A 20,694-nucleotide genomic window follows, 5' to 3' on the forward strand; every position below is an offset into this window, starting at 1 on the left:
AATATTGGAAATGAATAAACTAATACCCAGAATGTTAAACAGCCTGTCTAACTAAAGTTCAAGGACTAGTAGAGATTCCCAAACTATGGATGTTTCCTTCAACACACTACGTTCTCACAAGGGCACAAAAAAAAAAAAATCAAATTTTTCTGGGAACAATGTCACAGATGGTAATTGAAAACAATATTTTTGTGGTTTGTTAGGTTTTAATATTAACAATAAAAATAAGAAAATTGTCATGATAGTCTTTTTTTTTTTTCAATGAGTCTTTTCAATCCAGGAAATAAAGTTATCTTTCTCAAGGGGGTTATTACTTACTTGCTCATCAATATTAAATTAAGCATAAGCATAGGAAGTATATTCTATCAACTAGTATAGGAACTGTTAATCAAGATTACTTCAAAGTATATTCTAGCTTACATAAATATTTTTGTTAGCCCAGCATACATAGCAAATAAAGGGAGAGGATACAGTGTTCTTGCTAAGTATAAAGCATATGAAATATTCCTTCCCCTTCCATTCTCCTGTCACCAATTTCCAGTGCTAGGGTTAAAAAGAAACAAACAAGTAATACTCACATGTCACATGCTGAGCAGTGATGTGCCCGGTCAGGTTTAATCAACTGACATCTTTCACAATATCTGATGGCTACATTTAAGAATATAAGCTTAGTTAATTTGACTATAAAATTTGCTTTCATTTCTTTTACAAATAATTCTGTGAAATTGATAACTAATAATTTTAAAATAATACCAAAATGCATTAGAGAGCTTCTGAAATCAAAATGTCAAGAGGTAGAAGGAAACCTCAGAAATAGAACAGTGCCCAGCAATTTTCAGATGAAAAAGGAGATCTATAGCACGTAAGTGACTTGCACAAGGTCAAACACCTAGTTAGGTAGCATAACTCAGATTTATGAAGTCCCGATTCAAGCTTTTTTTCCTACCAAAATACATTGTCTATACTAAAATATCAAAATGAATGTGTTTAAACTTTTTAAGGCACCCTGTGGGATTTTGTTTTTAACATTATAAAATAGCTTTTTCAAGAAAAACACAACCTTTTATCTCCCATCCCTATCCCAAATAGCAAAATCGAGATGACATTTTTTAAAAACAAACAACCCCGAACTTCTTCCCACTCAATTCTAACATATGTTACTGCTGCCCAATTTATATGTTCATTCATTTAAAACATGAGCACCTATTAGGTGCCAGATACTCTTCTAGGCTTAAATCCCTGCCTTCACGGAACTTATATTCTTTTGGAGAAGATGGAGAGTACTAAATAAGTTAAGAAAATAAACAGTATATTAGTGATAGGTGCTAATAGGAAAAATAAAGCAGGGAAAGGGAATTGGGATATTGTATACTGTAATTTCAGAGACATTTGAGAAAACTGAAATTGAAGGAAGGTGGTTACTAAGTCACATTGGGAAAGAGAGGATTCCAAGCAGAGGACAGGCCTTGAGGTGGCAGCGTGCTTAGTTTGAAGAACAGGGAAGGGTGTGGTGTGCCTGGAACGGGGTGAAAAGGAGGTCAGAGATGACGTCAGAGATTAGTAAGAAATCCGATCAAGTGAGACTTGTTTTCCCAATTCAGCTCAAATACTGTGATTAAAAAAAAATTTTCAAGAGAAGTCCACTGGAATAAGAGTTCCATCAGAGTCTGTACATCGTACAGAACCTTAAGTTTCGGTTTTTGAAATTTAAATAAGTGACAAATAGATTTTTGAGATTCATGAGGGAAATGTCCCAAGACTTCACAAATCAAAAAGTACCTTAAAAACCATTATTATGGATGAATAAGAGAATAATAACATTATAGTTAGACGCTAATTGTTCTCTGTATGATGGCCTGTAAAGCAAACAAACTGTACTGACTTGGCAACAAGGCAAATTACTATTGATCTTTCACAAATAGTTGAAACATTTATAGATTTAGAGCACTTAAATGGCAAATACTCTACTTGATATTGTAAATGGCTTCTTTGGAGGTATCTGCTTGATCTATAAGCCACTCTCTCTTCTCTGGAAAATGAGTTCAGACCACCCTCCCTGCTTCTAGTTCATGCTCTCTCTCCTATGGATTCAGCACTGGGACTGAGAATGAGTTACGGCTGCGTGCTGCTGCAACTGGGTAACATGTAATGGTGATATTTTGCCATGTGAACTGGATAAAAAATAAAAACTTGTTTGCAGGGAGATATTGTTAAAAATGAAACAGATACACAGAAACAAGATGAAATAAGCTGCACAGAGTTCCAGTTTTGGCTTTCCAATTATGGGTTCCAGTTCTTTCTTGTTGTCCTGCCCTTCAAATACAGGAAATACCCACCAATTTGACACCATCTCATATTTTTTGGTAGCTTTTTGGGGTGAAAGGAGTTAAAAAGCTGAAGCTGTTGCCTGTTACTTGTGATCCTAACAAACATAGTAATAGCATAGAAAATAGGTTCAAATAAAAATTTAAATTAAGTATACCCTCTAAAAAGTGCATGAATCATGTCATGTATTACAATCTATTTGGAAGGAAATTTGGCAGTATCAATGAAAATTTAAGATGTATATGTTCTCTGACTCAGGATTTCTACTTCTAGAAAACTCTATAGACATGTTCACTATAGCATTGTTTTTAATAACAAAATACTATGAATAACTTGAATTATCCAAATGGCAAAGCATTTTGATATACCCATACAGTGGAATACTATGAAGACTTTAACAAGAATTTTCCATACAAAATACACATGTACTCTAAGTTGGAAAAATGCAAATATATCACATGGAAAAAAAGCAAATTGTTGAACAGTATGGATATGTAGCATGTTTCACATCTCTAAGGGGAATAAGAACACATATTTTTTTCTTTACATATCCCAATAAAATGCACCCACCTTCCAGATGTGAATTAACATATAAGAGAGACAAAGTGTTATTCTGAAGTAATGTTATAAGTTATACCTGCTAAAAGGCACTATCCAGGTAACCAAATTTGTATTGGTTAAGATCTATTTATTCTAGTTGTTAAAATATATTAATGAGTTGTACATAAATTATGCAATACTCTGCCAAGTATAAAAAATTCCTGCAAAGATATACAGGGTGCCCCTGGAGAGTAGTGCTAGGGTGAAGGGTAAACTCACGTTTCTTTCTTTTTTTCTAGTAGGCTCCATGCCCAGCATGGAGTGCAAAGCAGGGCTTGAACTGATGACCCTGAGATTAAGACCTGAGCTGAGATCAAGAGTCAGACCCTGAGATCAAGAGTTGGATGCTTAACTGAGCCACCCAGGCGCCCCTCACTTTTCATCCGGTGCCCTAAAAAAAAATTTTTTTTTAAATCATGGCATGTATTACTTCTGTTATTTCAACAAAAATATCTTTAAGATGGATGAAATGTATATAAATATCCACTTAAAAGAATAAGCTATAGTTTACTGAGGGTGTGTTCTATAACGCCTCACCTCGGTTGGACACGAGGGAGATAAAACCATACAACGTAGAAAAAGTAAAGCTATAAAGGACCACAGAAATCTCTTAGTTGATATCTCCATTCTACAGATGAAAAACACCCCAATATCAAGAGAATGTAATTTGCCCAAAGCTATATATAGCTGAATTAGTGGTAAGATGAGGATCAGGAGTATCTTATTTTCTTTTTCCTCTATACTTCCACTCAAAATTCTGAGATGAGAATTTTGCCCTGAGATGAGACAAAACCGAACAGACCTTTGAGGAAGACTTTTGAAGGATCCTGATGATGGAGTAGATAGAAGAACCGAGGAAAAAGGAGCAATCAGTAAACTTCAGTTTCTAGTATCGGGTGCTGAGATGAACAAGGCTGCCAACGGCAGAAATAAGCTCAGTCTGGGGGAAGCAGGGAGAGTGGGGCAGGATGTTTTTCATTTATTCATTCTCTCATTCATTCAACAAATATTTAGACAGTTTCTACCATGTGACAAATATTGTTTGATGGTATTAAATTTTGAATTGATGAATCCAGTTTTATTTGGGTTTGTAGGTTTGGATAATAGGTCACTCAAGGACAGCTATTCTGGTGGGAGCCAGGAAGGTGATGGAGTAGGAGGATTGTAAGCTCACCCAGTCCCATGGATACACGTAGAAAACAGACATGTCAGTGCAACTAACCTAGAAAATGAACCAAGCTGGAGATGCTGAATGGGTAGATACACACCAAGAGGGATGAAGCCTTGAGTAATGGCTACAGGGTGCTCTGGGGGAGAGGTCCGCAGATTCTTCCCTCTGAAACCTCAGGAAGAATGCTGCAGCCTTGTGCAGCTAGACTGTAGGCTTCTTGGTAGACAAGTGATCCTGGTGTGCAGCTGCAACTCCACCCCTTTGCCTCACATACAAGAAAGGGTCTGGAATGCAAATGAGCACTAGTGTGACAATATCCTTGAATCTGTTTTAATTCATATTCAGAAAAGTGAACTCATTTCTGAAAACTACTAAAGAAAACAAACTGAGACACAATAAACTAATAATCACAATATCCCAGTGTCAGAATTCCAGAGGTGAAAACAAAAGCCGAAGAACGGTATGAAAAGAATAAGGGCAAGGCACCCTTGTGAGGTTAAGAAACAGAAAAATTAAAAAAAATTTAGGAGGTGGGCGCCGGGGTGGCTCAGTTGGTTAAGCGACTGCCTTCGGCTCAGGTCATGATCTTGGAGTCCCGGGATCGAGTCCTGCAATCGGGCTCCCTGCTCAGCAGGGAGTCTGCTTCTCCCTCTGACCCTCCCCCTTCTCATGTGCTCTCTCTCTCTCTCTCATTCTCTCTCTCTCTCAAATAAATAAAATCTTTAAAAAAAAATTTAGGAGGAAGAATAATCATTCAAGGATTAAGAAACAGAACTAGAATAGAAAAGCACAAAGAAGAAAGCTTTTCAAGAAGCCAGAATGACAAAAGTCACTGAACTTGGGTAGGGATAATGGAAGCCAGTTGCCTGGTATTAGCTAGGAAGGAAAAGAGGACTTGAGTGCAGACAACTTATAAGAGGATCTAACTCAAAGGGAAGAGAAAATACAATGGCGGTTAGAAGAGAATCCGAACAAACTTGTTTTTAGGAGAGATATAATTTGACATATACCTGGGAACAGAGGGAAGAAACTGGTTGTGATTTATTAAGTGGAGACGCAAGTGTTATAGGAGCAAATTGGGGGAGAAGAGAAGAAAAAGGTCAGTAATCTCTATGCAAATATAACAAAGGACAAGGGGTGCCTGGGTGGCACAGTCAGGTAAGCTGCAGATTCTTGGTTTCAGCTCAGGTCCTGATCTCAGGGTTGTGGGATCGAACCCTGTGTCGGGCTCCACGCTCAGCTCAGTCTGTTAAAGTCTCTCTCTCCCTCTAACCCCCAAGCCTGCACTCTTTCTCTCTCAAATAAATAAACATTAAGAAAAAAAAAGGACAAGAACACAGATACCGAGAGGAAACTGATATGCTCTAGAAAAGCCAGTTTGTAAAGGTGCACTGGCAGCAGGTACTCTGTCACCAGTTAGGTTGGATGCTAGCTCTCCCACTTACTAGCTTGTGACCTTGGGTCAGTAACTTAACTTTCCATGAGCCTCAACTGCCTCTTCTGTAAGTGCAAATAATACCAAGTGTAAAGGACTATTGTGCAGATTAAATATAAATCTCCTGGAACATATGAGATTCTCAATAAAGCAGGTGTTACGAGGATGATAATAATAATTACTATTTCGTGGGTGGCTCAGTTGGTTAAGTGTCTGCCTTCGGCTCAGGTCATGATCCCAGGGTCCTAGGATCGAGTCCCGCATCAGGCTCCCTGCTGGGTGGGAAGCCTGCTTCTCCCTCTGCCTGCCACTCCCCTGCTTGTGCTCTCTCTCTCTCTGTCAAATAAATAAATAAAACCTTTAAAAAAATTATTTCTGACAAAATACAAAGTCAGACTATGATGGGGAAAATCAGTGAAGGAGAGAAAACTAGGGACATTTAAAAGTGCATAAACAGTGCTTGCTTTGACAGTACATATACTAAAACTGGCACAATACAGATAAGATTACCATGGCCTCTGCATGAGAATGACATTCAAAAAGTGAATAAACAGCCAATAAGAATACCCAGGAAGAGGTTCATTCAACAAATACCTACTGAGGGCCTATTTAATCGAGACACTTTGTTAGAGACCATGGGAAAAATTCCTGACTGCCAGAGTCTTAGAATAAGGTCGAGTAAGTGACATAAACAGAAGTAACTATGAGGCAGTGATTTGTGACCTACAAGGTAAGAATTTGAGAAGTTCAGAGCAGACTTTAAAAATCACTCCTTGGGGCGCCTGGGTGGCTCGGTCAGTTAAAGTGACTGACTCCTGATTTTGGCTCAGGTCATGAGCTCAGGGTCCTGGGATGGAGCCTCATGTCGGGCTCCCCACTCAGCGGGGAGTCTGCTGGTCTCCCTCTCCCTCTGCCCCTCCCCCCACCGCATGCACGCATGCACATGCTCCCGTGCGCTCTCTCTCAAATAAATAAATAAATCTTTAAAAAAATAAAAATCACTTCTTGCTCAAGTGAATAGAAATGAGTAAAAAGAAGCAGACATTGAATTAAACCTTTAAACTGGATTTAGAGAGGAAAAAATAATTGTTCTAAGCAGAGAAAAAGAATAAAAAAGGTGGGGAAAGACAAGAGTGCTTTTAGCACAGAGGTGATGCAAGGAAACAGTGTGGGACAAAGCTAGAGAGAGATGTCGGTTGGATCCACACTGTGGAGGGAGAAGGTCTAGAAAGACTCATTTTGTTTCCTGAATAGCTAATAATTTGTCCACATGGTTCAAAAAAGCCCAAAAAGGAACTGGGTGAAAAGCCCCCCACCCCTCTTCCGTGTGGAGGCAGCTCCATCACTTTCACTCGTCTCTGCTCTATTAAAAGGCTACTTTCTACAATATGTATTTCCGTAATTTTTTTTTTTTAAAGATTTTTATTTATTTATTTGACAGTGAGAGAGGGAACACAAGCAGGGGGAGTGGGAGAGGGAGAAGCAGGCTTCCTGCCGAGCAGGGAGCCCGACGTGGGACTCGATCCCAGGATGCTGGGATCATGACCTGAGCCGAAGGCAGACGCTTAACGACTGAGCCACCCAGGCGCCCCGTAATTTTGTTTTTTAAAGAATGAATGCTTATCATTTCTATAATAAGAAAAAAGATAAAAACTCCCAAAGTTTAGAATTCTAAGCAATACAAACACAGTATAAAATGGTGCTCAAGAGCAGGGACTCTCCCTGTAGTCAGAAGGTAAGTTATAAATCCCAGATCTTATCACTCGGGGACTTTGGACACCTACTTTGTGCCTCATTTCTTCATTTCTAAAAGGAAGACAAGTGCAGCACCTCCCTCAGAGTTGTTCTGAGGATTAAATAATCACCAGTAAAGTGTTTAGCATAATTCTGGTATAATATTGAATAGAATAAGGGTATTATTCAGAGTAGAGGAAAGTCTTAGTGTAAAGATTTTACATCAGTGGCTATTAACTCTTCAGGGCACACATACTGCTCTGAAAATCAGATTATCTTGGTATGAATGGGGTACTTTTGAACACTACATGTACCCACAACTTTGCATATCATCTCAGGATTCATAAATTCTCTGAAGTCTTGGACTTTGAGTTAAGAACATCTAATCTACAGAACTATAAGTAGAAATAATTATTATAAATCAGACTTTTCATAACTGAATATAAAAAAGGATTATTTTATATCAGCTAATCATTTACTGAAAATTTATTATTAATACCAAGATCTATACTAAATGTATATATCTCATTTATGTATCTCATTTAATATTGCCACTAACCCAAAGACGTAGATATTCTTACCTTCATTTTAAAATAAGGAAACAAAGGGGCACCTGGGGGCCTCAGTCGGTTAGGCATCTGACTCTTGATTTTGGCTTAGGTCATGATCTCAGGGTTGTGAGATTGAGCCCACACTGGGCTCCACGCCAGGCATGGAGACTGCTTAAGATTCTCTCTCTTGCTCTCCCTCTGCCCCCCACACTTGCACTCTCTCTCTCAAAAAACAAAACAAAACAAAACCAAAAAAACCAATAAAATAAAAAATAAAATAAGGAAACAAGAACTTAGAAAGTTAATGACTCTCACTACACTAGTACTGGAAAAGCTTGGGTCTGGTTTGAAATTCATGTTTTCGTTATATACAGCAATATATTAGTCATGCAAAAAGAATAGTGTTAAATGCATGAAAAATTTAAGTCAGTCAAATATCCCCTCCTAAAATCTTGTACAAACTTAGTCACATTCCTTAGCCACGACTTGCACATAACTATACAAAGGTAAAGCTCCTCTTATTTCCCCTCAGAGCTGAGCAGCATAGTGGGTTCTAGAGCCAGAGCACCCAGATTTAAATCCATTTTTCTACATATGGCTTTGAACAAGTTATAAACCTCTCTGTGTCCCAGTTTCCTCATCTGTAAAATGAAGACAATAGTATCTACCTCAAAGGGTTGTTGTGAATTTTAAATGAGTATGTGTAAAGTACAGAATAATTGTTAGCTATTATATTATCCTATATTTGAACAAAACTCACGAGGCATATAATATATAACTTAAAACCATTTCCTATACTTAAGTGACTACACTGGCCACTCATAAATTCATTCGTATTGTAAGACTGTCACCTTGAGAAAAGGAAGGTGCTGCAGGGGTCACCTATGTCAATGTAGGCAGTGGGAGAGTAGAAATACCAACATCTTTGTAACCAGATAAACCTGAGTTCAAATTCTGGCTCTTTGAGTATAGGTTTTAAAACTTGACAGGACTCTTCCCCTTTGTGTCTTTTACTCCTCTCCATTCTAAGTTAGCACGTTCTTGATTTTTTAAAAAATGATGACACACAATATCCAAATTCAAACCAGACTTTCTAAATGATGGTTTGCTAAGAATAACAGGTGACATTTTTAGCCATGAGGTTGAATTAGAAAAAAAAAATGCAGAGAAAAGAGGCTCATAGTGAGCCCCTTAAAAAATCTGTATCAATATATGTACAAAAGTATGTACATCTGAAATGCCACAGAAGATACAGAACACAGGAAAATCTTGTTCTTGCAGATGTTAACTGTAGCAATCACAATATCCATGTAACTGTCAAATCATGCAGATATATCTTGGCAGGATTAACCATATTTTAAAAATTCCTTGGCAAGGAAAGCTTAAGACTGGTTTTTCTTACTCCTTGAAGCTGATGTGGTGTAGATAGGTAAGTCCCTTGCTGCTCTTCTCAAAATTTCTTGTTGTCTTTCTTGGCTGAATTCCTTTTCATAACGTTCCTTTTCAGAACTGGACAAGTAGAACTATAAAAGGAGAAATAACTATTAATTCTTTTTAATCCCATAAACTATCATGCTCAGAAAAACAAAGTTTCATCCTAAACAGAAAAAAAAAATTTTTTTTCTTCTATGAAGGCAAAACTTTTCAAATTAAAGAAGCTAAATCAAGTATATTTTAACAAAACTACATACCTTTGACAGATTAAAAAATATTTGCCCTCTATACTAATGATGGGAAAAATATTAGAAAATTTTGCATCTTTGTATTTTACAGAAAAAATTAAATACCCACCAACCAAAAAGGGCTTAATATATATATTTTCTCTTAGCAAAAATTTTGATGTTTGAAAATTAGTGTCAAGAAAATTTTAATTTTTGGAAGGATGTCCAAGATTCACTTGCTTTGGGTTAGGAGGTTAAATCATAGACACATGGTCCAGCCATTTTCTGGCCAAATATTTCAGTGAGGTCAACAAGTCATTCTTTTACTACTTTGTTTTAGCTTTTAAAGAGCTAACCAATAGGAGTACTTTCTGCAAAATTATTAAGGATTGTCAAAGCAAGCATAGTCTCCTTTTCTCAAAGAGTTAATTCCTTTATGTTATTTCTAGTTTCCATTTAAGTTTTTATTCCCATAGTGTGGCCAGCCTCCAGTTCATTTCTTAAATAGCATTTTCCCTACAAAGGACTTGTTTATAGTTGCTCCTCTTATCATGTCATCCCAGCATCTCAAGGACCCTCAGTTTTATGCCTCTAATTTCATGTAAACAAAAGCTTTCAGTTTCTATCAGTCTTTATTTCACAGAATTTCCTTTTAAACTAAAAATGGCTTGAGACTTGCTCTTGATCATGTCTTGTATTTTAACTGTACTGTTTCTCAATTTTTTCAAGCAAAAGCAAGGTTTTGCTTGAAAAGGCCTAAAGAGTCATGAATGGAGTTTTTATACTCAAGTATTTTGATCTGCCTGCTAACTCACTACCAAAACTTTCCATACTCTTGATACCTCATCATCAGTAATAATAGTATTAGCTTATCAGCAGCCTATCCTGTTACAAACAAGGCAACAGTTTGGCATCGTAGTAGAAAGAACTCTGGGCTGAGGAAACTGTGATACCAAGAGGCTCAGGGAATTTTCTAAGATTGCACAATTATTGGCAGAGCTGATATTAAAATACAAGTCTTTTGAGTTCTACTCTAGCATGCTTCCCTCCATACTGCTAATGTAAAATAACTGCTCTTGCTTTTTACAGACTGTTACTCTAACCTGACCAAACACCACAGTTTAGGATGTAGAAGAGTCTATTTAGATTACCTTGACTGCTTCCCACAACCAAATCTCGATGGCATAAGAAATCCCCAAATTTACTTCTAAAGCATGAGAAGTAACACAGACAAACAGAAAGAGGTCAGAAAAGTTTCCCATAATCTTAAACTGAGACTTTGGAGGTCACTTATCTAACTTCCCAGGGAGGTAGGAATCTTCAGCCAATGTTTCTGAGATCCACTCCCTCGTGAATACTTCCAAGTACTGAAATACTTCCCTACTTTGCAAAATGGCGCATTCTCTTTTAAGAGAATTGTAACTTGTAACTTGTTTGAATTAAAAGTTCTTCCCTGACATGATGTGTCTCTGAAGCATTCACAGTAGAGTGTAAGAATCATTTGGTATGACGATAAATATATATTTGGATAGGAGATGCTCCAATCAAATTTTACAGTTCCCTTGTAAAATCTGAACAGATTTCCCTAGGCTATCATATTTCTAGCCTGTGGTACTATTCCAGGCCTCAACATCATTACTTTTCCTTAAGGACTAATGTTATAAATTATGAAAAACTTAAAATGAAAATCTCAAGAGACAACAGAATTTTAGATGAGGAATGGAACAAAATTTAAAATGGATTAGACTTTGGAAATTATTACTGTACATCTAGTTTTCATTAAAAACTACAAAACAGAATTCAAACTATGAAATGCCATCGTCTTAAATTCAGTGTTCAGATGGTTCAATTTAAATATATATTAGGTACCAATTAAGAACTTGGCACTGCTCAGGTAATAGGAATCCATAGATGAATAATACAGCCCTTGTCTTCAAAAGTGCATTTCTACAGTCCAGTAGGAATGCTGGCCATGTCAAAAGGAAATATAACTTACAAATCAGCATAGTACAATATGTTACCAGGTATGATAAAAATTCCCTTAGGAGGGGGTGGGGACTGTCAATGAAAGACTCTTGGAAGAAGTGGTACCTATGCTGGGTTTTGAGAGATAAACAGGAATCTTCCAGGAAAACAAGGAGGGAAAGAGAATCTTGTAAAAGGGAGCAGCATACAGAAAGCAAAAAGATGTGAATATAGCATGGTATAGTCAGGGCAAAACATTACTTGACTATCGAGTTCCAGGAAGAAGCAATGGAGATGAAGTTAGTAAGATTTTAGTTCATGAACTAAGTACCATGCAAATGAGCATGACCTTTTATCTTGTAGCTGACTGGCAACCTCTGTAGGATTACCAGAGAAGTGATGGGGCCATATTTTCTTTTTAGAGATGACACTTAGTGATGGAAGATGCCTGCCAGCTCTTCATATGCTGCCCCCTCCTTACCATTCACTCATTCACATATTTAGCAATCTCCCTGTCACATACGAGGTCTGAATTTAGGCAATGGGGATACGGCAATAAGCAACAAAGATTCTTCCTTCAAAAAGCTAACACTTTAGTGAAAGAGATACTTACAAAAGTCTTGGTTAAGTGCCACTTCCTCAGAGAAGATTTCTTTGACCATATTACTTAAGGTAGCTTTTTCCTCTAATATCTTTCATTGTTATGCTTTAATATATCATGTTCTTATTCTAAAGTTATCTAAATTTATCACAATCTATAATTATTTTGTTTGTTTACTTATCTACCATGTGTCTCTCCTTTTAAAATGTAAGGACCATGTCTTTCTTGTTCTTTTTATTCTCAGACCCTAGCACAGTCTGACAAACAGTAGGTGCCAAGTACTTGCTGACATAGGATAAAAAAAATACCCATATTTATAATTTAACTTTCCTAAAAATGTAGTGTTTTTGCTATTCAGACTCAACCAATTTCCCTGGGTGTGATTCCCAAGTGTTGTTCTAACCTCTCAGCTCACAGAGTCCTTTTAGTAGTTACTTTACGAGCGACCTCACGGCTCTGTAATCACTGTAAGGAGCTATCTCAGTCAGCACACTGGAAGCTTATTTAGAAAGAGAACCATAAACTCCTGCTCTTTCTTGGTTGTCACTGCATCTTAACTTAGCTGGCCCTTGATGATTTAATAATTAACTCATTCAATAGTGAACACCCACTATGTGCTAAACAGTGGGGAGAGGGATGTAGTGCAGGACACCATAAAAATGATCCCTGCCCTCAAAAACTGATAATAAGGTGATGCATACAAGTCAATAGGCAATTATGAAACTAGATGGGTAAGTTCTATGACAGGGAAGGCACAGCATGCCATAGCAGGGCCAATGGACACAGGCCTGGGTATTCAGCTGTACTTCTAGGAATAAGGGAGCATGAAGGATGGAGTGGATGTAAAGGCTTAAGCCCTTGGCTGAATGCTAAATGGATGCAATATGACAAACCACCACCAAAATAAATAACATTTAAATGGCACTTATTAAGTGCTATGTATCCTTCTGAGCACTTTATATATACTATTTAGTATATATTATTATTACATTACTAACTACATATATTATTAATTTATTCAATACTTATAACAATCCTGTAAGGTATGTACTACTATCACCCTCATGCTACAGGAGAGATCTGAGGTACAGACAGCTAAGACAAGTCTCCAAGGCCACCTAGCTAGCAAGTAGCAGAGGCAGGAGTTGAACCTGGGCAGTGTGGAGCCAGAGTCTGAGTCCTTCACAACTCTATACTATACTGCTTCTCAAAAGTATTACCAATTGTTTTTATCCTATTTTTTTTAAGTTTATTTATTTAAGTAATCTCTACACCCAACATGGGGCATGAATCCATGACCCCAAGATCAAGAATCACATTCTCTTATGACTGAGTCAGCCAGGTACCCCTCTTTTTCTATTTTTTATTTCCTATAACAAGAACTATTTACTTCTATACATGCTATGTTTTCAATAGCCATCACTAGTAGTAAATGATTAAATAAAATTAGCTCCTGTTCAACTCGGAGCTTAAGATATAGATGGCAGTTTGTGGGGCGCCTGGGTGGCTCAGTCGGTTAAGCAACTGATTCTTGGTTTTGGCTCAGGTCATGATCTCAGGGTCATGAGACTAAGCCCCTGTGTCGGGCTCAGTGTTTAGTGGGAGTCTGCTTCTCCCACTTGCACACATGTGCTCTCTAAAAATAAATCAATCTTAAAAATAAAAAAAAAAGATATGGATGGCAGTTTGTAACATAACTTTAAGAGTTGACTAATTATTACCAAATGTCTGACGAATATATTTTAAGAAACACTACGTTTGACTGATTTCACTACCCCTTAAAACAAAAGCATCCAATAGAAAAAAAATGTGCAAAAGACTGTTTGGCATTTTCTACTTAATGCTGAATGTACACACAACATATGATCCAGCAATTCCAATCTGAGGCACCTACCCAAAAGAATTCTCTCTGTATATATGTAAGTATATACATAGGTATATGCAACAGAATGTTTACAGAAGCCCTCTTTATAAGAGCCTTACACTGGAAGCCACCCAAATGCCCCTGCCCATCAACAACAGAGCAGTTAAATAAACTATTATTTACCACAGCTGAATACTAAACAATAATGAGAATGAATGCTCCACAAGTATATGCAACAACATGGATGAATATGCAAACAGAATATTAATGAAAGAAGCCAGAGACACAAACACAGAGTATATGATTCCATTTATGTAAAGTGCAAAACCAGGCAAAACAAACTGATGCCACTAGGGGGCAGGACAGTGGGTTTCGTGGCTGGAAGGGAGCATGAGGACGCTTATGAGACGCTGGTAATGTTCCGTTTCTTCAACTTGGTGGTGGTTGCTCAAGGTTCGGTTTGTGAAAATCCATCAGGTATACACTTATATATACTTTTATGTATATATGTTTTACAAAAAGTTAAAGGGAAGTTGGTATTATTTTAAACATGTGGTCTATAATTTTTAACAAATTTTGATGAATTTTATGAGTGGAAATAATTATCATCATCACCTAATATTTGATTGCCAACCATGGGGCAGGTACTGTGTTAAAAGCTTTATGTGAATGAATCTCACTTAATCCTCACAAACATCTTACAGAAACAGGCACTACGGTTAGCTCCATTTTCCAATAAGAAAACGGAGGCTCAGAGACATTAAGTAATGTGTTAGAGCAGAAAATCAAACTCAGATAATCCTAACACCAGAGGGTACATTCTTAGCCATCTAGTTATACCAGATTTCAGTCAGCTATGTCAAGGCAAGAGAAACATACTGGTCTTAAAATTTACTCTACATAAATATTTATTCACATTATTTTCCCAGTGGAACCTCAAATTAGAAGAAACACTAGCCATATTAAAGTATAACAAACAACAGCCTAGACAATTTGTTTCCCACAATTAAAACTTTCTTTAGTTGCAGCATATTTGTTCAGGCCTGAGAAAATATGTTAAGGTGTCCAAAAATACACTCTACTTTTCTAACTCAATTCTGTCCCCTAAGATTTTTTAGTCCAGTAAAAAAATGTATGTCTTTAAGACTATATAGCATGGCAGAAAAACACCAGTATTAAGTAAACTATGATCAGTCTTTTAGTATGCTAAGTCAGTGGGCTGTATCTGAGACCAGGCTGACGACTCACATTCACAATGTGGAGTCACCAAGCAAGTTCATGAACGGAAACAGAACAAATGCATTATGTAATAAAGTTTTAACAAAGGTAACACAGGGAAAATAATTCCATAATTAGCTACAGCATTTGGTAATTTACCAACATTAAATTTACCTCTTTGGAGGGGGAAGCGGGAGATGTGAAAATTGTCATCCAATAGGACCATACAAACATAACAAAGAACAGATGGAAAGCCACAAGGTAAACAACGGCCTTTCCTGGTAAATAAAAACAAATAACATTTCATTGAATCCAGGTGAAAACAGGAAAAAGCATTACATTAAAACACAATATTTAGGGTCAGGAGGCTTAATCCAATAAATATCTTAATCCAAACCTACTGAAGACATCAAATTTATAAACTCCTTTATCTGAATGACCTACCATTACAGATATGAAGAAACATTCAGTTCCTGCATTTAAGGGTTATCAGCCTGGTTTATAAATAAAGACTTGTAGCCTGAGATGAGATTTGATTTTATTAAACTGCTGAACACTTACGTTGAAACACCCTCTTCACTCACTGAATTTCAAGCTCTTCCTAAAAATTACATTTTAAATTACTTAAAAGTTATTTAAGACAGCTTCCATCACTATGAACATTAAATTCAAGGAATTACAAAGTAATAAAGGAAGCTCCCACCATTGTGGATAACGAGTAATCTGAAAAACTCAGTTCCTGGATTAACCAAAAACATTACACTAAATTTCATTCTCCTCCAACATAGGCTAACGAAAAATTTTTAGCCATTTAAAGTTTCTGCAATAACTGTTTCACAAGTGGATTAGTGTAAACATTCTAACATCTTTATCTCCAAATATTAACTTATCACTGATATAATTTAGGGCTTTTTGTTATATTCTAGTTTTTCTTTTTGAAAGAAGTAGGACTGGTTTCCATAGGAAGCAAGAACTATGTACCAGGTGCTTAAACTTTTTCTGTTTGGAATGAGGCACCACAAATCCACTGAAGAAAACAAAGCAGACACAAGCTTCAAAGTTTGAAATTCTACTCATTTTTAAAGTTCAGATCAAATATTACTTCTTCCACATAAGCCTTTTCCTTTATTATTAGAATTCATTACCTCTTCATACTATACTCCCCCTCTGATCTGCTCAGTCTTTAATTAAAGCACTTAATTTGTTTTATTAAAGCTAGTTGCTTAATATTGATGACCTAATACATGAGAAACATTTAAAACAGCGTCTGGCACATAATAAATCCTTAATAAATACTGGCCATTTAAAAAAAAGTAATCTCTACACCCGTCTGGGGTTCATACTCACAATCCTGAGATCAAGAGTCACACGCTTTACTGACTGAGCCAGCCAGGCACCCCAGTACTGGCTATTATTATTATTACTATCCAAGAATCTTTCCTCTCAAAATCTGGTTCTTTTTGCATGTTCCCTATTTCCATGTTTCCCAAGTTTAAGGAATGATAGAAGTTTCACTGGTCTGCAAAGAACAATTCAAAGTACTATTCTTCCTTTTGTCTGAGGTTATTTCTCCTTTCACTTTTGGTTTTAAAAAATGTTCTTTTTAAATAAAATAATGATAAAAAAAATTAACAACTCGTTGGACCCAGCCTTTTCGTTTGCAATTATACTGGGGCACATATGGTCTAAGAGAACAGAACCATGAGTCCCACAGGAAGCCAGGGCCCAGTAACTCCTCACATTGCACAGCTAATCAGCACAGAGCACCTCAAATTCTAGTTCCTCTCTTTCATTATTTTCACTGCCAGTGTAACAGCTCATAAACTGTTGCTTAAATCATTGGGATCACTGCAAAAGTCCCTCCAGTCCATCTCAATGGTCAGTGTAAATGTGTTGTTCAGAGTTTCTACTCCACCTTGGCTGTGATGTTCCTGGGAAATAGCTCCATGTGCATGACTCATGACTGATGAATGCATTATAAAACACTGGGACTTCCTGCTAACCATATTTGACCACAGCTACTCAAATCACTACTTCCACCTACTGAAAGCCTATTAGAAGGTATATAATGTGTACCCTATTAGTAAGCCTCACTGTAGTCCTGGAATGTATTTTCAGTTTACAAATGTGAAAACCAAGGTGCAGAGAATTTAATATCCTGCCCAATGTCACTTAGTAAATGATAAAGCCAGGATTTAAACCCATATCTGCTCAATAAAAATCCAAGGTTCTTTTCATTATGTCATACCTAGAAGTCTATTTTCCTCCACTTTACCCATCATCTTAGTAGTCACATTCTATTTCAGAGCCAACATCTGATGCCAAGACAAAATCCTTACCACAACTTCCTTCTATCTTCAAATTTGCTTTCTTTTCATGTGCACTAAAACTGATTATCATCCTCATTGAATTTTGGCTTCTCAAAATCTGCGTTCTCTACCATCTCCATTCCCTCCAGGTTGAACCTCATGGTCTACCTAATGGATTCAATATCATTCCTTCATTTGATTTTCCTTTGGAAAAGTATACTGGAGCTCAGTCTCCTACTGTTACATGAACACTGAGGCTTTTACCGAGTTTGCGATATTATCTTCACCTAGCTCATTTCACTTTTTAAAATTTTTGCCTGACCCCTATATTCAATCAAGTTTGTCAATCCTCATCTGTATTCTACTGTATAGCTTTGAGATAAATAGTAACCTTGAGGTACTTTAAACTTCTTAATCATTTAGTTACTTACAACTAAGGTTAGCATATAAAATATACTCCCAAAATATTTTTAAAGACATTTAAAATATTTTTAGAGTATTTCTGCTCTCCATAGGTGTAAGAACAAAATGGTGTCTGCTTTAAAAAATCTTAACCCTCAGTTAAAAGAAACAAACAAACTGATAAATCTCTTAGCATCATGCCTGGAATGTAATAAGTGCTTAACAAATGGAAAACAGCAAACTATAATGTAAAGGATAACAGGAAATACTGCTTTTATATAAATTTGAAATAATGTGATTGTTAATAAGAAAACTTCTGAGCACATATACATGCTATAAACCATTAGTTAGAAGTAATAGATAAACGGGGTGCCTGGCTGGCACAGTCAGCTGGTAGGCCGACTCTTGGTTTTTCAGCTTGGGTTGTTATCTCAGGGTCCTGGAATCAAGCCTTGTGTTAGGTCCTGTGCACAGAGTCTGCATGAGATTCTCTCTCCCTCTCCCTCTGCCTCTCCCACTCGTGCTTTCTCTCTCTCTCAAAAATAAGTAAATAAATCTTAAAAAAAGTAATAAAGTAAAAGCTTAGTTAACTAAGCAAATTAAATCAAAGCAAAAAAAAAAGCAACCCCAAAATCTGAATCTATAAATCAAAAAGTCTGATTCAAAAATCACCTGTAAATGAATTTAAAAAAACAAAAAGGCAAACAACCTCATCAAAAGACTCTTTGAAAGACATGGGGAAAATAGCTCCAAGAAATAATGAGACAAGTTGGATGTTCTCTCATAAGTACTTCAGAAGTTCTCTGCTTTCTCTATCTGCTTTCACATATAGAAAACAGTTTTGGTTTAAAGGAAGAAAATCAAGCCTACCAAGATTGAGTCTGTATTTATTCCTCCTCAACCCTGGCTAGAATTGAGAAATCAGATTCAAAGGCAACTTGAGATTTACATGCTTAATGCCTAATTATTTCCAATAAGAATAAATATTTATTAATAATTTCTAACTAACTGTTTTGGAAATCCTCTGAATTTTCACATTTCAAATCAAATTTCATTTTGAAATTTGATCTCAGTAGACTTAATATTTTCTTAATATTTCACCAAGCTAAAGCTTGGTGAAATTCTGAGCAATGAATTTTTCCCTCTAGGCATTATCTCATTAACTAGTCATTATAAAAAGTAGAATTCCCTTTCAAAATTAACTAGTAACACAATTTACAAATTTACAGTCTGGTTATTTTGTTAAATGTCTGTGAGTAGTAAAGTACTATTTTTAACAAATATATAAACAAGAGGACCATAAATAAAATTTAGACATCATGAAACAAAATCTGCTCAACCCTAGCTAGAACTGGTATTAAAAATCTTTGAGTCACTACTATCAAGCATTCTGAAGAATATACAAGGCATAAATACGTACATAAATATATCAAAGAAGTTTGGGTACTAGATGCCTTACAAAATAACAGCTACTTCAATTTATATAAATAACACAAATGAAAATATATTGAATAGGAATAAACACAATACTGTATCTCCTTTCAATTACTTAAACTTTAAAAACATGTATTTTCTTTCTGAAAACAAAACACATATAGTCATCACTAAATAAAAACTATGTGGGTCACAATTAGGATACCATAAGTATTCTACTTAAATTGAGACTTAAGATGCCTTACCGTTTTCTCCATTTCCAGAGAGAGTAACTAGAATAGAAGAAAAATAGTGAATAAATAATACACTTTAAACATTTTGTACATACATTTTATTTCAGATTGACTACTCATCTTAACATCATTTTCACAAAAATAAAATTTAGTTTTAAAATGTAAACACTAATGCAAATTCAGGATTGCACTTAGAAAGCGCTAAAAACACTAAAATGTTAAACACAATATTTTTCTTTATCAACACTGCAATCGCATTAAAACTTTTTTCAGACTTTTGTTAATTTTAAGTCTATTAATATGGTTATAGTTAGGTTTCCTTTAGCTCTTACTTTATTGCCACCTACAGAAAGAATAGGACCCTCCTCTATGGTGCTCAGGTCATCAGTCTGTGATATACCTAACCAAACTTACAAGCTATACTCAAGACAACTTGTGTTCTTCTATAGGAAAAAAGTACAGGAACTTATCCTTGTTAATTTTAGAGTGCTTCTGATTCCTAGCCTAAGACCCTGGGAATTGCTATTTATTCTTTCTCTAGAGATAGTCCAGTGGCCTCTAGGTCCTGTTAATTCTACTAGCTATGACTCTTCAAATCTGTCATCTACTCTCAATTTGTCCCATTGCGTTATTTCAGGCCCTCCTCAAACATAATAGCTTAAAGAGACTTTCAACTATTGGCTTAACACACCTCACCACCAGCAAATCCGATGGCTGAACAGTCTTCAACACCTCCCAATCACTTACATAATAAAGTCCAAAATATTCAGGGTAACAACTATAGTCCCTCTGTGATCGACAATCTGCCTACCTCTCCAGTCTGTCATTTGCCCATACCTGTGGTCTAATTATCCTGAACAAATAGCAGTTTCCTAAATACATCAAGCAGTTTCACAGGTGTTGTGCCTTCCCCTATTCATCCTCCAAGGCCCAGTTTAAATACTGTCACCTCTGTAAAGCTGTCCTGAGTCCCTCTTTAGGCAGAGCAGATACTCCTTTATATCACCACTGCTCATTTTTCCATCTCCACCATGCCACCTCATTTTTTTTTTTTTTGCAATTACTTGGTAATATGTCTATCTCACCCTACTGGACTGCACAAGTATGGAATCATGTCTTAGAATAACAACTCTAAAAGTTATTATTAGCTCTATTTTACAGAGAAGTAAGCTAAGGCTCAAAATAATTAAA

At 36.3% G+C, this 20,694-nt stretch overlaps 1 protein-coding gene and 1 non-coding gene across 5 annotated transcripts in view; one reads left to right on the forward strand and one right to left on the reverse strand.

The window, feature by feature from the left end:
- The window catches only part of ZDHHC20 (zDHHC palmitoyltransferase 20), a 70,315-nt gene that overhangs the window by 26,730 nt on the left and 22,891 nt on the right, over nt 1-20,694 (reverse strand). For all 4 annotated transcript variants that reach the window (XM_028104978.2, XM_028104958.2, XM_028104950.2 and 1 more), the window contains exons 2-5: nt 19,516-19,542; nt 15,300-15,403; nt 9,219-9,339; nt 579-648 (exon numbers count right to left, since the gene is read on the reverse strand). In XM_028104978.2, the coding sequence (XP_027960779.1) occupies nt 579-648; nt 9,219-9,339; nt 15,300-15,403; nt 19,516-19,542 (322 nt within the window). The remainder of the gene's footprint in view (nt 1-578; nt 649-9,218; nt 9,340-15,299; nt 15,404-19,515; nt 19,543-20,694) is intronic.
- Nucleotides 5,988-6,094, forward strand: LOC114213250 (U6 spliceosomal RNA). The gene has a single exon (XR_003610177.1). It is a non-coding gene; the product is annotated as a U6 spliceosomal RNA (small nuclear RNA).

This window comes from Eumetopias jubatus, unplaced genomic scaffold (assembly GCF_037043125.1).
Source record: "Eumetopias jubatus isolate StellerSeaLion01/CBP00866 unplaced genomic scaffold, mEumJub1_p1.0 scaffold_3, whole genome shotgun sequence".
Taxonomy (NCBI): Eukaryota; Metazoa; Chordata; class Mammalia; order Carnivora; family Otariidae; genus Eumetopias; species Eumetopias jubatus.